This window comes from Cavia porcellus, unplaced genomic scaffold (assembly GCF_034190915.1).
Source record: "Cavia porcellus strain 051 isolate PalLab524CR breed Dunkin Hartley unplaced genomic scaffold, mCavPor4.1 scaffold_3, whole genome shotgun sequence".
NCBI lineage: Eukaryota > Metazoa > Chordata > Mammalia > Rodentia > Caviidae > Cavia > Cavia porcellus.
The window spans coordinates 32,858,414-32,876,144 of record NW_026947486.1 but is presented as its reverse complement, the minus strand read 5'-3'; the positions used below and the strand labels follow the sequence as shown (position 1 = coordinate 32,876,144).

Here is a 17,731-nt window from a genome sequence, read left to right as displayed (position 1 = left end):
TAAATTTTTTTGAGTGAAGAGGAATTAGCTTGGGCCACATATCAAATATATATATATATATATATATATATATATATATATGTAATAAAACTTCTTAATTTTTTTTTAAAAAAAGTGGTTGCTTCAGTGTTTATAAGGCTCATCTGGGAATGGCATGCCTGTAACCTTAGCACTATGGGAACCTGAGGCAGAAAGATAACAATTTCAAGTCCAGCCTGGGCACCTTATTGAATTAGTGAAAATCTGTCTCAATAAAAAATAAAAAAGGAGGCTGGGGATATAGCTCAGTGTTAAGGCTCTGGGTTCAAACCCCAGTTTTGAAAAAAAGGCAGACAATACAAGAGCGGGGGGGGGGCTAATTAATGAAGTTTGATCAATATATTTTAGCTGCTAAGGTATATGCATCAGCTATTTTCTCCCTCTGTGTGGTTAACTAGATAGGATGATGGTTGAATATTCTGGACAATGAACCAAAGGTTTGGTGCATTTAGCTTTCTGATTGGAATGGCAGAGCCTCTTCATGCCTGCAGTGTCAGATCTTCTGGGTACCAACTTCAGGGTCCCTGTCATGGAGATCTCTGAATTGGAAGCATTTTGGAGGACTAGACTTCTGGTTATGTGCTCTCATCTCACCAGCATCTGTATTGGAAGTTGTTTCTTTAAACTTGCCAGACAGTAAGAATCACCTGAGGTATTTGTTGAAATATGAATTCCCAAATCCTTCCTCTGGAGAGTAAGCTTGGGATAGTGATCCATGAATCTGAGCTTTTGACAGGTGACTCAAATGCTTATAATGTTAAGTTTGGGAAACCCCTTATTAGCATGTCACAACAGGTTGGCATCTTTATGCGCATTTTACAAGTGGAATTTGAGAGCTTATGGCATGGTGGAGCTAGATCTTGATTTTCAGAACATAAAGTGGTGTTCCTCTTATTACAGAGATATTATTTTAGTGCACAGTAGTGTCTGTGGTGGTGGTCAGTGCTGATCCCTGATAGAGAGGAGCAGGTGTAATCCTTGGACTACTTTACAGACCAAGGTGCAGAGGTATTTAGGGGTAGTACCAGCACTGATTACCTTGTTCAAAGTTTTGTGGGTATGGCTTGTATTTGCCGTGGAGAATCATTTACACATAAGGTCCAATAGCGCTGATGTTGTAGTTGCTCTTATTTGCTGTTTCTTTTTGGTCAGAGATTGTAGCCTTTATTATTATTTTTTGACAGTACTAGAGATTGAACCCAGGGCCTTCACACTAAGCTACATTCCAAGCAAGCCCTACATGATTATTTTTTTTTATTTTGAAAAGAGATAGGTTGTTAAGTTGCCCAGTCTGGGCACAAACTTGCAGTTTTTCTGTTTCAGCCTCCCAGAGTGCTGAGATCACAAGAATGTGCCCACCCAACTTCCCTTTAGCCATTTTAGCACTAGCTCATGAGTGATTCATTGGTTCAGGCAGCTATAATCTATAATTAGGTTATAGTCTATAATCTCCCAAATCTGACTTGTCCTTGAAATTATATGAGACACTTAACTTCTGATACTAGAGAAATGGCCAGGCAGAATCCAGAAGGAAAGATTAGATAGTTTTTGAAAAGGATAAAGTACAGTAGGCCCTCTGTAGTGTTTTGTTTTCTCTTAGGGCTCTGCTTCTTGGGGGAAGTTTCTATCCCTCTCAAGAGAGAAAACACTTAAAATAATGCAGGTGTAAGAATGTGTCTCATTGTTGTGCATTGCTTCTTATTGTCTAAGGCAACTAAAAATTTAATTACATTTTAGAGTTTGCCCCCAACAGAAGAAGGCATTTATGCTGAAAGAGCTCTTATAATTTACTTAGGCAGCTTCTCATCTTTTATAGATACAGGTTTTTGTTTTAAATCATGTTTGTCAGATAGGATATTTGTAGTAAAATGACTGAAAAGGGAGGAGTTATCACATTCTAATTATGATGTGCCAAGTACTTACAAGTGACCTTGTAATGAGGTTGATATTATTAGGCCCATTTTTTAGAGTAGGAAGCCATCTTTAGTTTTTTTTCACCTGCAGTGCTGGGAATTGAACCCAGGGCCCCTGGCATTGGAGGCCAGAACTATACCATTGCCAAACCTAAAACTGTACCACTGCCCGCCCTAAAACTGGTTTTAGGGCTGCATGGTAGTTAAAAAGCCAACCTTATCTCAACCCTGGTGTTAAAAATACAGTTATTTGTTGTTATTTGATATTGGAGATTGAACTCTGGGAGCACTGAGCTACATCTCCAGTCCTTCTTTTGTTTATTAATTTTGAGAGAGGGTCTTGCCAAGTTGTCCAGGCTCTCTTCATTCTTGTGATCTTGCCTAAGCCTCCTGAGTTTGGATTACAGGTTTGTAAAGTTTGTAACACCGTACTTGGCAAAAACAGCGCTTTTTAAGTAGGGCCCTGAACCCTCCTCCTGCCCCTGCATAATTGACTGATTCTGGCTTCAGTGGTTTTGAGATCTAGGGGCACTGCACAAGGGCCTAAATCCCTCAAGCAATGGATAGAATTCCAGTCAGAGCTTAGATCAGCTCCAGTGTGGTGCTCTAGGTTGCTGGGCTGTGTTCCTGAACTGAGGGAACAGAGCCCTCTTCTGGTGCTCCAGGCATAGCTGGCATCTTCAGGCAGGCGAAAATGGTTTGTGTCTCTAGTCTACAGATACTTCATGTGAAACTTGAAGGCAGGGAGCTGGGTCAAGCAGAGAGTGAAGCTCAAATGGGTGTGGCTAAGGAGAGCAGCTTCACCTATTTGAAAACTTTATTAATACTGGGCCCATTCTTTCTTTCTTTCTTTCTTTTTTTTTTTTTTTGCACCTTCAAAGTTTTATGGATATTGAAAGAACCTATTGTTTTTGGCTGCCTGGAAGCAAACCAATTCCTCAAATTCTCTGCTTTTTTCTTTCTCTATTATTGTAGAAGATTTGGTGACTTAGCAAAGCTTTGTCCCAAAATAAAAAAGGAATGGGGAGTTTAATCTCCAGTACCTAAATAAATAAATAGTCACTCTCACTAGAATGGATGGTGGTAAACATCTTAGCCTAAAATGCCTGGCCTTTCTTGAAAGCTGGGTTTCTAAGCAGTATCAGCTTGGAGTTTTTTGTGGAATCAAGCTAGTACATTCTCTTCCATATAATTTGTTCATAGCAACTTTAGTATGTGTGAAGTATATGTTTTCTAAGAACTATGTGGCAATATAGCTTACTAAGTAGGCTGTTGATAAATAACCAGAATTTTAATCCCTGCTCTCATACTACCTAGCAGAAGTATGGACCTGGGACAGTATGTTCTGATCTCTGGATCTCAGTTTCCCTAGTTGTATATTGATGAGTTTGAGCCAAGTAATCTCTGAGGTCCATTTCTGATCTAACAGTTTCAGATTGTTTATTGTCTTGGAGAACAAATACGAAAATTTCAGAAGGGAGAAGCTAGATGAGATTCTAAGATGAATGGATTGATATAATGAAGAGCTGTAAAGAAGATAAATGGCCATTGCTCTGAGCCCTCCTCTTATACTGATAAGATAGTTTTATTTTCATTGGTAAGAGGTGTCAGTGTCCCAAACATGGTACTGTAATTGGAAGAGTAACAATCTCCATATGCCCTTATCTCTCCATTGAGATGCTTGGCACTCATGCCTTCTGGAGCATTTGCAGGGGTTGAAGAACTAATATTGACCCATTAAATTGTGGATGTAGGTGGGGTTGGGTATAGTTCTTTCTAGAAACTACTGATAAAACACAAAGGGATAGGAAAGGTTAACCTGCAGCAGTTCTTACTGACTGTGATAAAGGCCTAGAAATAGGCAGGAAAAGGTCAGAGCAGATAGCTATACCAGGTACCACTTCTAAGTCAACAAGGAAGAGTCTGAATTGTTGGGAAGTAAATGAGTCGGTGGTAGTGGTGGTAGAAGTGGTGGTGAGAAGACAGTGGCTCCTAGGCTGGAGATTCAAAGCAACCCTTGTTTTTCACCTTTTGGAAAACGGTGCTTAAGGGGTGCTACCATTCCAAGAAGCAAGATAGACTAGGCCCTGGCCCACCCTGCCATAGTACCAGTCCTAGCAGTTGGAAATGGTGGGTACTGGAGTGCAAATAATGGGAATTGGCTTCCAGACTGCTGAAGGTGGTTTGGATGACACTGATAACAACTGTTTCAGAGAAGAGACTGAAGTTCTAGGATTGCTCTGGTAAATCTTAACCTTTCTTTGGTTCCCATCCCCCAATTATAATTGCCTACTTCATCACATTAGTAATTCCATTGAAACTCTGGGGGAGTGGGCACTTGGAGAATGAAAAGATGGCAGATGGGAGATGAGGTCATTCTTAACTGAACTGACTCACATGTTTTACCCTCTGGAGGCAAGGAGCTTTCCCAATCAGTGCTTCTCAGTTATACCCAGACTTACTATATGACAAAGTATTTGGGTTTTGGCCAAAATAGTTGCCAATGCAGTGCTGTCTTCAGACAGCAATGAAATATGCATGACTGGAGAGGTGGGTGGAATTGTCGATGGAGCTTTAGGAATGTCCAGAAAACCCGCCTTTGCCACTTGCTGGCTGAGTAAATGTGACTTCAGTGATATTAAGTGAGACTATGGGTGATGGGGCTGGTGCATAGTTGGTATGCAGTAAGTGTTTCTTTCCATTCTTCTGTGACCTCTTCTATGTACTTCATTTTTTTCATCTATGAAGTGGATCTAGTAATGTCCATCCCTGCTGGATTGGAGGTAGTGTATATGCTTTAGGCAAAGTTAATTGTGGTTATTTCACTGCTTTTCCCTCTGCTTCTCCCCAGTCTTTTTTACACAAAGGAATCATCTTATAGTTCAGTGACATGGGGCAAGTGAGTACAAACCAATTCCAGACTCTTGATAGAGCCTGGCTGCTGCTCACATGAATCGTCTGGCTCTAGGGAAAGATAGGGACCCTCATGTGAAACTGACCAGGCCCATAGAACAAAGTGCCCCAGCTGTTGTTGCTAAGGCAGAGAATGGTAGTACCTAGTCTGATTATTTTTTACCTTAGTAAGCCTCGTGAAGATGAGAGAGATCCAAGTTTTTTTTAACGATTTGGATGGTAGATCACCAAGATGGATTTGTTAATGCTCAAAGAAGAGCTTGGTGTGAGAAGTGTCTATATTTTTGGACTAAAGTTGGAAGGCTAGTGTGTGTGAAAAGATGACAACTGCCCCCAGATATTTCTTTGCTGTTCCTTAAACTGTTCATGACATAGTCTTTGCTCTCAGGCTGAGTCTATATCTTCAGGCTCAGCTAAGGCAGGGATTAGTTCTATAAGCAGTTCTCTGGTGGGAACTGCATTTTGAAATGCTACCCTGCCCAAATCAGCTCCTCTACTCTTCCCAAGCTAAGGGGCTGCCTGGGAAGTTTCTGCTGCATTTGGAAGCTTCATTTTCAAGTTTTTGTCTCTCACATGAGACTACTACCTTCTTAGTTAGAGAGCAGAGACCAGGCCCAAAAGGGTAAATGGGCTTATGGGCCCTGTGACAGTACAGCTCATCTTGTGTAACTTGGATCCCAGATTCTTCTAAGAGCAAGCAGACTTTTGATCAGATCTCCTGCCCTACTCATCATCTTTGGGTCCCAGTTGTTATTAACCCTCTTCTTCCACTCCTCTCACATACTTCTGACATGCATAGAAAATGGGAGGGCACATACCCATAAACTTGTCCTTATGACTCATATTTTCCTTTGAGTTAAGTGATGGCAAGTATGGAAGTTGCCTTTGGGGGTTTTTTCCCCTAATTTTTAAACACCTGTCCTATTTCCACAGTAGAATTCAGGAAAACGTCAGCTACTATCCCCAGAGAAGCAACCACAGCCACAGTGGAGTGACAAAAGCCCTGAGTAGGAATTTAGGGGAAACAGGTTCCAGTTCTCTTTGAGTTGGACCGCTCTAGATTTTAGGAGAGTCTTTATTCCAGGTTGATGCTGTATCTATGAAAGAGGAAACATAGCCAGCACTAGCCTCTCAGATATGCTTGTTCCTGATTCAGAGTAGGCCCCTCTTTACCAAGGAATTTATTTAAGAAACATTTCCTGAACAAATACTTGAGTGCCTGCTATGGGCTGGCACTATGCTCCATGCTTGGTCAGTGCCTGGAAGATACTAGGTTGACATGAGCTTCATCTGATTTGATCTGCAAGCAATGCTATTATCTTACTTCCTTAAAGTATTTCTAATAGTATGAATTCAAAGAGGGCTCCTAAGTTGTGGAATGTTTTCCTGGAATTGTACTCCCTTTCTCAGCTCACAGTCATTTTTCCCCCAAGAACCCAGTTCTGCTTCTGCTCCCATTTCCATTCAGAATCTATGCTGGTCACTGCCCAAAGAAGTTAGATCTAGTTTTCTAGTGCAACCTTTAAGGCCTTCCACTTGTCTTCTCAATCTTTATGCTTCTCTTTCACTAGAGGGAGGGCATTATTCCCTCTGAAGTAGGTATATATAGTGTTACTAGGTTTTATAACTCATCTAGAGTTAAACAGGAGAATGTGTGAAGTATTAGATGCAAATACTTCACCATTTAACTTGAGCAAATTGACCATCAGTAGAGTTACCGTATTTGTTTTCACTGACTTCTAACTTATAATTTAACTTCTTTTTTCTGGTATGAATGCGGGACAAAACAAATTAACTGCAACAGTATAGGCAGTACCTCTGACTTTGTCATCAATGGAAATCTAAGATATTTTTATGTCATAATATAGTTATTATAGATTTCTCAAGTATAATTTATATCTAATGCAAATTTGAAATTATAGAAGTAATAGTGAGATTCAGTGATAAGTCATTACTTAATATGAATACATATTAAATTTTGGTATCTTCAATGTAATTGTTCTCTTTGTATTTTCTTTATTTCATACATTGACAAATATTCTGATATGGGCTCCATAGGCTTCATCAGACTGCCAAGAAGGGTCCATGGCATAAAAGGGTCAAAATGCAAAATGTCTTCACCTATGTATATGCTATTTTATATCTATTTCTTAAATTTCCTCATTTTATAGCTATTCATGTAGTCAACATTTTGTGAATACCCAGTGAGCCATGGTACTATAGAGGTAATTCAAAGTTAGACACAAACCTTGACATGAAAATGAAATCCAATACACTAGAAAATCCATTGTATGTATTCTACTCTTCCTGTCCTCTCAGTCATTTGTGCTTTGAGGTCACCCCTGACCCAGCTCAAGAGTAATTTGAAATTGGATATGTAGTAATGTACCCCAAATTCCAACCCCCCCTTGGCTCCATTTCTCTTACTTTATGAGGGTCCTTTCTTCAGTAGTCACTGGATTGGTAAGAAAACTAAGGTAGCACCAAGTTAGGGTGGCTAACTTGCCTTACTCCCATAGGGTTCTTGTCTTACTTACTCCTGCCTTCAGGGTCTTTCCTGTCCCATTGACAATCCTGAAATAGACTTCCTCCCTGGGTCCCTGGTGAAATTTATTTATGGAATCATTCTCTGGGCTGGGCCTGGTTTTCATCAGAATTGTGTAGCTAGCAGAATGGCTGTCTGGTTCCCTCTTCTCTGCTGCCTGACCCCTTTGCTCAAGAAAGGCCCAGAAGTTCAAAGACTAATAAAGTTTAATGTCTTAGTCACTGCATGAAGATTCACATCTTTGACTGTTCTCTAATTAATCTTTCCCTCAATAGTGTTGTAAGTCGTATGTTAGCATCCTGGAAAATACTTCATGTTTCACAGGTTGATGGATAATATTAAATGGGATATTGCGTATGAAGTGTCTAGTGAGTAGTAACTCTGAATACATGAAAGCTGGGACTTGTTATTGTCGCTACTACTGCCATCCCTGCCAAGTTTTCAGTCAAAGAACAAGTCTCAAATAATGAAATTTCAGCTATCATTAAGTTAGGTTAGGGAATATATTTGTAAAAATGATTCCTACATTTTCCAGTTTCTATGAAATCATGTGTGTGCTACCTGTTATTTTGGTCTGGATCTCTCCTTGTCCTTTTATTTCTCTATTGACTTGATTTTGATAACAACTTTATGTTGTCCACACCCATCTCTCCTAAGGCTCCCTTCCTCTCTTGTGCCCACAGAGACAACTGAAACAGAAATAATAGAAAATATTAATCACAGATTAGAGAAACTAAGGCCCAGGAAAGAAATAAGAGTTATTATGTTTGACCCTAAGATTATGTTTGACCCAGTTATAGTGCTAGGCTTAGAACCAGATATATTATTCTTTATTCTTCTATTAACTTGTCCTTGAAGTTTTCTATCTGTGCTATAGATAATCCAAGCTGTATATAAAGAGATAAGAAGAGTGTGTTATGGGCTGGAATTGGTTGGTGTAAGTGGGAAAGACTTTGGAGGAAGTATAGTTAATGTTTTGTTATTCTTGATTAGTAGGCTGATTTGCATTCTTGTTTGCCTTTTGGTAAGCATTGTTCTGTGGCTGTGTCTTTTGTTTTCAACTAACTGATTGAAAGCAACCACTAGGTTGTGACTTGTTTGTAGTTCTCCTTTCATTCCACCAGTATCTGAGTTGCTCAAATTCTTCGCATCCTACATCCTTCCTCGGTAGTTGAACGCTTATCCCAGCCTCTGCCAAGCACAGAGCTAGATGACTAACCTGTCTTCTTTAATCTCATTCTAGATTAGTGTGCGTGTGACCACCATGGACGCAGAGCTGGAGTTTGCTATCCAGCCCAACACCACTGGCAAGCAGCTGTTTGATCAGGTAAGTGAGGGACTCTTTGCTCCTTTGCCACCTTCTCTTGTCTCAGTAGCTCCTACCATAATACAAATTATCTGTGCCTTCTATTTCTTTTTAGAAAGATCTCTTTTTCTACTTAATTTGGCAAGATAGATCAAAAAAGAGGCTGACTCTGACCTTAAGAAAAAGGAGACAAAGGTTAAATTTGGTAGTCTGCACGTTAATTAATCCTATAATTGGTTATGAACAAAGAGGAAGAGAGAAAGGGAGTATGATTGCTGTCTTAGTTATATTTTTCTAGTTGCTGAGATAAAATACCAGACATCCAAAGTAAAAGTAGGAAAGGTTCTTAACTCAGTTCATAGAGATTTCAGTCTGAGGCTGACTCAAAGACAAGATGGCGTGGCAGTGGGGCATGACAGAGGGAAAACGTTCATGGGCAGCAGAAAGCAGCAAAGCAGAAAAGTAGTAGGCAGAAAGCAAAGCAGCAAGCAACAAGCAGTGACCTTCTTTCTGTCCTTATATCTTACCCAAGATACCCATCCTTAAGGTAAGTAGCACTCACACTCACAGTGGGGCAGCCTTAATCATAGCATTGCAGCAGGACTCAATCTCAGCATCGCATTGTTGATCTGAACAGCACACAACTCAGATCTAGTAACCTCTGAAAAGCTCACTTATGGCCACATGAAGCTTTGGGAAGTGGAGAATTTAGATATAAGTCATAACAGTTGTATATCAGATGCTTTAAAGACATGAGCACACAGGGACTTCCTTCCAACCTTGAAAGATGTAAGTGATCTCATCTTTATTTTAATATGAAATTCAGAAGTTAAATAACCTAATTACACTCGGTGCATAGCTGGGATTCTTGCCAGTGTACTATAAAGCTTCTGTCACTTTTCTGTCTCTCCTCTCTTCCTCTCCTCTCCCTTCTTTCTCTCCCTCCTATATTCCTTCTCTCTCTCTCTCTCTCTCTCTCTCTATCTCTATCTCTATCTCTGTCTCTGTCTCTCTTCCCCTTTCTCCTTTTTTTCTCTTTGTGCTTCAAAGAGAAGGGAAGTGTATACTTTTCTTTTAAAGGACTGTCTGGATTTAGGACAACACTAGGAGTGATGAATGTGGTAGGAGGAAGTTTTATCTCTTGCCGGTATGCCATGGAGATAATTGCTTTCTCCCTATAGATAAAAAGGTTATTTCCATCTCTAACTGAAGAGTTGTCTCTTCACTAAGAATTGTCATTTTCAGAAGAGATGTGCTAATAATAATCTAATAATCAGATGAAGGCTACAGGATCTTTTGGCATTGGAAGACTTGCTAGGGGCCAAGGGAATATTTCATCTGTGGCCAAACTTCCAGGAACAAAAATGGGGATCTCATTTTCAGCGACTGAGACCTCATAACATGGGCTGTTATCTCATATCCCAATCGGCCTCTAATTGAGTGGAAGTTTGATTTATTGTTCAAAAGATTGAGGACGCTTATCTATGGATTTCCAAGATGCCCTTGCTTCCCTGTGTCCCTGTACTGTATAGGGACTTCTCTGCTGGTACAGAGCGAAAGGAAGAAAAAAGAAGTAGATTGGTGCACTCCTGCAATCCCAGCACTTGGGAGGATGAGGCAGGAGGATCGTTGCAAGTTTGAGAGCAGCCTGGGCTACAAAGTGAGCTCAAGGCCAGCCTGAATTGTGTAGTGAGACCCTGTGTAAAAATGTAGGTTGGATTCAATGGACTAATTCTGTTCCTATAAATATTCCATTGGGTGAGAGGAAAGACAAGAGATGATGGAGATGGGAAAGGGCATTATTTTTCATTCAGGTCTTTATGTAAGAGGAAAAAGGACTATCTAGAAATCTAAAAATAGCTGGGATCTCAGTCACTGATATTATATCAAGTAGGAAAATTGTTGCCTGGCTATTATAGATGAGAGTTAACTTTTGTTTGTCTGAGTTACTATATGCTGGTACTATGACAAAACCCTCTGAGTGGAGGAACTAGTATTGACTTCACTTTATCAGTGGGAAAACAATATCTTCATTAGACACTGGAGGAAAACTTCTTGGACCTCTCTGGATTGATATCCTCATGTTTAAAAAAACAAAAGGAAATGAATAAAGTAATACCTACCTTGAAGACTTTCTGTGAACTTATGAAAAAGTATGTAGTATTACTTTTTTGTCATCTTTGTGAGACAGGGTCTTGCTGTGCTGTTCAGGTTGGCCTTTTTCTCACTTTGTAGCCCAGGCTGGTCTCCAACTCGCAAGGATCCTTCTGCCTCAGCCTCCTGAGTGCTGCGATGACAGGTACATACCACCACACCCGGCTTTTAGGATTATTTATGTATCTCTTACTATCCAAAAATTAGGTATAGTGGCTTGTAAGGTTGAATGAAATCCAAAAAGATACATTATAAATAGAAAAGAAAGACAAAAGAAAATACAAATGGGGAAAAGAATAGTATGCACAGCAATCAGCATGTAGTACAGATTTAATAGGCTCCCTTCCCGGTACCATGATGGTTCTTGTCTCTGTCATGAGGTGGGGATTGGGAATAAGCTTGATAAATCTCAGAATATATAACTTTGTATTTTGCTGGAACTTACTTCTTCTCTGGAATATGTTTTATGTTGTTGTTTTAAATGGTGCTGGATAGTCATTGATTTTTAGTTTGTGGAAATACAAGTTAGTGTGAGGAAATAAAAAGAATTTGAGACAGGATGTGACTAAGATACAAAGTTGCCAAGGCTGGACTGGAACTGGTGATCCTCCTGCCTCAGCCAACCAGAGTGCTTAGATCACAGGTGTGCACCACCTATGCATGTGCAGTCTGAGGAACTTTTAAACACACACATGCACACACACACACACACACACACACATTTACTATAATTAATGTGCTGATATCTAGATTGCAAATGATTACAGCACTAGTCTGAAATAACTGTGCTTCAATTATATTAAGATTTTGCATTCTGTTTGCATGCAAATTTTGCATGCAGAGACCTTTTAAAGGGACAGTCTGGTGAAGTCGAAAGGGCACTGGATAGAAAGAAATCTTAGACTCTCAGACTGGCTCTCTTATTAATTCTCTATGATACTTCACTCAAACCTTCCCTTTGTTAGGCCTTAATTTTCCTATCTTTGGTGTCTAAACTGTCTCTCAAATCTGTTTATCACTCAAAACTTTATTTCTGGCTCTTGTATATTCTGTATATCTTTTTATTCCATTTTCTGTTCCTACTATTTGGGTTTCAGACAACCTGTTTCTGTAAAAAGAAGAGAAATGCTTCATTTTAGAATGATCCGCTGTTGGTGTATGTGGGGGGTAGGAGGCAAGGTAGCTGGTGGGTATTACTGCATGGTGAAGTTAGTGGATAAATTTCAGGCTCTTTTGTATGAGCAAATAATTACAAGTATACAATCCAAGTAGCGAGCGAGAAACAGCTACATTTATTGAAAATCACAGAAAGTTGTGCTTAAGGCAAGTCTGTGTGACAAAAAATATGGCACAAACAGAAAAGTGTTTCCAGAGTGACAGGATACCAAAAGGACCGCACACAGATCACAGCACACAGCAGCCACTGATAAATGAGGCTTTCAAAATTTAAAGGATCTGCACCTCAGCCCAGGTGTCTGCTCTGAATCTGTAGGTGTGATTGACAGTGTTTTCAGTTATCTCAGGGGCTCTTAATATGTGTGTGTGTCCCAAAATTCAATCTGATGTTGATTGGTGCATGAGTACTACATGTTTATGAACCCTTAATAAAGATTGAGTCTGGTGAAGGTGACCAAAGGTAAGACTAGGCGATCCAATGCATGTGTGCTGTCACCTAGAGCATCAGAGATCACTTGAGTTATTATGTGATTTTTCTCTCTTAGGACAATGGGAGGAAGAATGGCCCTGGGATGCTGTTTAAAATGAAGTGAATGGAGGAAGTGACTTCCTTTGCTCCCTTGTTTCTAACTGTACTAAAGGGACATCTCCTCTTGGATAGTCTACTGTTTCTGAGACAAAAGGGAGGCATCCTTCTACTCCTAGAGTCCTTTGTTTCAAACAGTAATATCAATCCAGGCAGAGGCAATAGAGAGTAGAATACCAGTCAGAATGGGTTTTATGGTCCTGATGAGCGCCTAGGGCTACTTTGGCCTCTATTCCTGATTCTCTTCATTACTTCTTCCAAACCAAATGATGCCCATCCTCTGTCCTCAACACTGAGGGCTTGCCCATTAGCATCAGAGGAGAATGACTTCAGCCTATTAGCATCAGAGGATGAAGACTTTATTTAGAGCCTAGGACAGCTGAATCTTTGAACAAAGAAATTTATTAGCTTTAAAAAGCCACAAGCCCTGGTAATTCTTTGTTAGTATTGATTTGGTTTATGTACTGCGGGTGTAATTCTTAGAGAAGTCCAGATGGTAGGGAGCCATAACCAGATTGATGTGCCAGTTTTAAAATCTGGTGCTTTTCAAAAAAAGCCTTTGAGAAACTTGAGATTTTCTTAGTGGTTGAGGAAAAAAGGAAGAAGATATCAGGCATTTCTCATCCAGAAGAATAGTGTTGCCTTGAAAAACATCATTTACTGATCGCCTATTGTACAGTGTCCTTGGTAGGGTGCTTTATTTTTTCAAATTAATTTTAAATACAGAATAAAAATGTATATATTTGTCACCCACAATGTAATGTTTTAAAATATGTACATGTTGTGGAATCGCTAAATAAAACTAACTGGGTTTATGACCAAAGGAAATCAAGTCAGTTTTATATATATATATATATTTTAATCATATGTACCATTTGCAATAATATGCATAAACCTTGAGGGCATTATGTTAAGTGAAAGAGTCCAAGCACAGAAAGAGAAACACTGTATAATCTCACTCATGTGGAATCTGAATAATGTATATCTTATAGAACTGAGAGTAGAATGGTGGTTGACTGCGGCTAGAACAGTTGGGTTGGGGATTGGTATATAATGCTGGTCAATGGATGTAAAATTTCAGTCAGAAAAGAGTAGTAAGTTTGAAAGATCTATAGTATAATATTATTGTTAATGACAATGTGTCATATTGAAAATTGCTGAGAGTAGATTTTAAGTCTACTAACCACATAAAATGATAAGTATATGAGGTAATGTGTATAGCTAGGTGTTTTGATCTTCACAGTAACCCTGCAAAGAGGTGACAGAAAATATCCAGAGGCATATAGTTAGTTAGTAAGGGCCAATATGTAATTTCCAATACAGCAACTTGAGCAATTGTGTTTCTCCCATTCCTCACTGCGCTACATGGTTTGGGGTGAATATGGTCTTTCTTAACTTGAAGAAGACTCAGAAAAGATGTCTTTTCTGTCTTTAGACCTCTAAGATGCTGTCATAGGATAGAAGAGTAAGAGAGAACAGAGCTGACACCTCATAGGTTAAAAATTTCAAGGAAAAAGATTTCAGCTGAAAACAAGGAATTGGCCATTTGGCCCTCTAGAAGCCAAGACAAATCAGGACATATATCCACAAAACTGTTTATAGGTAGTTGAAAAGTATGAGCTTTTCCTGTTCTCTAACTTGAGGCATAAGAGAGGAAGTTTGTTCTGCCAGGGAGTTGAGAACCATCATTCAAGGAGGTTCTCCTGATAGAGCCAGCACCTGAAGAACTAGCTGTAATCCTTGAAAGAAATTTACAAAAACTGTATGTCCATCCTAGAGTGCAATAGTCATCTGACCGATGGCGAGAGAGAAAGTAGGATGGAAAGGAAGCATCCTTCTTGGCACCAGTGCCAGTGATAGACAGCTATCAATAGTGGGAAGCTGTAGTATGAGCAGGCTTATGACCTGGTGTGAAATGAAGTGGGGCCTACTCTTCCACAGGAACATTTACCTGTTTCTTCCTGTGAGTGTTCTTACAGGGAAGAAACCACATATCTTGCCATTGATACTCTTGTCACTTAACATTTAAAAGCTGAGCTTCCTCAAAAGGTTTGATCTTGGATTATCTAGATGCCTCTCGGGAGTGGTATCACCACATTGAGTTCCATTTTTTAAGAACCCTCTGCCTGGCTCCAGCTTTAGCTCTACTTTATGTCTAATCACTTGTTCCCTTCAAAGTCTCTGAGACCTAGGAAAAACATGAAATCTCTGCACATCCCATTAATTCATCAATTAATTGACTCATTCAATATTGACTGAAGGTCCACTGTATCTCAAGAAAAATCCTGGGACCTAAAAAATACCATTTCTACCTTTGAAAAGTGAGGTTCCTGGGCTAGGGGTTTAGCTCAGTGACATAAATGCCTGCTTGGCAAGCGTGAGTTTGTGAGTTCGATCCCCAGTACCAAAAAACAAAAACAAAAACTTGGAGTTCTTTATGGAGATGTAGATAAGCACATGCAACTCTCTCCCCGCAAAGAATAAAAACCATTGAGGCTTTGATTTCATGGTGTGATGTATACAACATAGGATTTGGAATAATTCGTGGTTCAGATTTTGTCCTGCTATTTGGCTGTGTGACCTCAGTAAAATGGTAATCACACTAAAATCTTAAGAGATTTTGTGATTTAATTCTGAAAAAGTAAAGTACCTGCTGTGTAGTAGGCATTCTAGTATCAGTTGTTCCTAATAAGTTGATGGACATTGCCCTAGGAATTCAGATGAAGGAGCTGTGAAATCAGCAAGCATTTATGGTTTGGTAATATACTTAGGATGTGTGAACTATGCAATTGAAGACAACAACTCTTTCTTCTGTTCTTATTTTATGAACTGACTAACATCTGCTTATTATAGTCACATACCCATATTACAGATGAGAAACTGAGGCTTAGAGAAAGGAAAAGATCTCTTCAAGATCACATGGGTATAAGAAGTGGTGTGAGTGGCACCTGAACCAGGAAGGATAGTATTTCCAGTTTTCCCAGTGCCTTTTGTCAGCTGTGTCCCCTGAGACTTCTTTTGCCTGTTTTCAAAACTCAGAACTCTAGCTGAGTGTGTTCTCTACTGTATAGCAGGTTCTACTGACTAGAATATAGGCAGTAGAATAGCAAAAGCAGCAATGGTGTTATTTTCTCTTGTAACTTTCCACTTGTGCATTGACTTATTTTCAGAGAGGTGTTTGATGCAGCCACTGTGAATCCTGAAAGAGATCTCAGTGGAGCCTCAGATGTTTGGGCATTGACATATTTTTATGCAAAATTTCTTATACAATTCTTCTCTTGAGATTTCAGCTCTGCTTCCTGATCCTGAGCTAGGGTTTTGTTGTGGCTGATGATGTCACTTGTTTGTGCAGATAGATGAATGAGGGATTCAAGGATAGGGGATCATGGCTCTACTACTGACCCCTCTGCCAGACCTTAGGCTTAGGCACTGCACAGTTGAAGAAGAGGTAAATGGGATTCTTTATTATACCCAGAAGTTCCTGGTTATCAGTAAGGATTTTTTCAGAAGCAGATCTCTTCTGCTCATTGGACTTCAGGTTTTCATTTTATGCTGCTTTAACATTATTAACTCTCCACACTCTGTGTTGGAAATTTGTGTTCTGGGGCTAATTAGAGTCCACAGTTTCCAGTTTCTTAAGCCAATATCTTACAAAATAAAATCCTAGTTCTGGCAGATTCTAGGAGGGACAAAATCTTTGGGATAAATGTGATTTAACATGTATCTTTGAGTAAGAATTTTATCTATTACAATAAAAATGTCATCGTGTAAGGAGTAGATTATAAAATTTTCACAAATTATTAATGCTTCAAAGAAATTCTGACTGGCTTGCATCCAGCCATTTATCCTCCTACTTTTATATCCCTATTCCACAAAACTTGGAATCCCCCAGATATATACATTCCATATTTTACATTCCATATTTTCTGCTGTTTAAAGATTTCTTCCATGCAACCTTTGAGGAAATACTGGTTCAGATTAGATGATCTGGCTATCTGGGGCCAAAGGGAATCAAGAAAGAATTTTTTCTCAGGGATAGAGCATTTCTTAAGAGTCAAATGATAAGAATTCTAGTTACTGGATCCACAGAGGTTTTTCCTGAAGTAGAAGCTAGATGATGATCTCTCACTTGAAAATGAAGCCCCTACCCTAGCCTATGGAGTAGAGGTATCAGTTGGAAGCAAAGCCTGAAGCAAGCAAAATTTGTCCTCGTTTGCAATTGGGAATTGGAAATGAACCCAAGACTTGCCTAATCAAACGGTTCTTGACATCCCATGGACCTTAATTGGAAATTTCCTTATAGGAAAGGAAAGGATCATGTGCTTTATTCTGCGTGCTTTCTTTTTCTGTCTCAATTATCACTTCAGTGCATATACTTGACCTCCTGTATTCTTGTTTCGTTACTTTGGAACATTAGTAATAGTGCTCATGTCTGCAATCCCTCGATCCTAAAGAAGTAAAACATATGTGTTTCTGAGTTTTCTATCTTCACAAAGGAATAGGCATTGCTCAGAGATAGCAAAATTCCCCAGTGACCCTGAAACATTTGTTTTTGACAGTGTTTTAGCTGTTACTTTAACTTCATAGAGTTACTCTGACTCCCATGAATCCTCCTCTTCTTATCACACCCTATCCATTCTGCTAGCAAAACAGGCAACATAGCACAAAAAGAAGATAAGAAACTCATTCCTGCTATCTTCAAAAAATTGTGTAGTCTGCCTTACTTACCTTCAGTCCTAGCATCTTTTGAAACTACAACTGGCCCATTGCTATAGGCAAAGGCAAGTGTTACTCTACTGATCTGTTCTTACTTTGCTGCATTAAGCCATAATCTAATATCTTAGTTCTGAAGGTCCATCCTGTCTTCAGAATCTGCAATGAATATTTTTTTTCTTGAGACTAAATTGTTCCTTGGAACTTGCTTCTTTTCACCAGTTGCATCTATACACTTAGTCTTCTTTTTTTTTTTTTTTTTTTTTTATCGGTACCAGGGATCGAACTCACGACTGCCTGCTTGCAAGGCAGGTGCTTATGCCACTGAGCTAAATCCCCAGCCCCTACACTTAGTCTTCTGCAGCTCTGTGGAAATTGGATAGAAC

General features: G+C 39.4%; 1 protein-coding gene across 1 annotated transcript in view; it reads left to right on the top strand.

The window, feature by feature from the left end:
* The window catches only part of Msn (moesin), a 68,470-nt gene that overhangs the window by 32,020 nt on the left and 18,719 nt on the right, over window positions 1-17,731 (top strand). Inside the window, exon 2 of the mRNA XM_003462751.5 lies at window positions 8,654-8,737. Coding sequence (XP_003462799.2) covers window positions 8,654-8,737 — 84 coding nt within the window. The remainder of the gene's footprint in view (window positions 1-8,653; window positions 8,738-17,731) is intronic.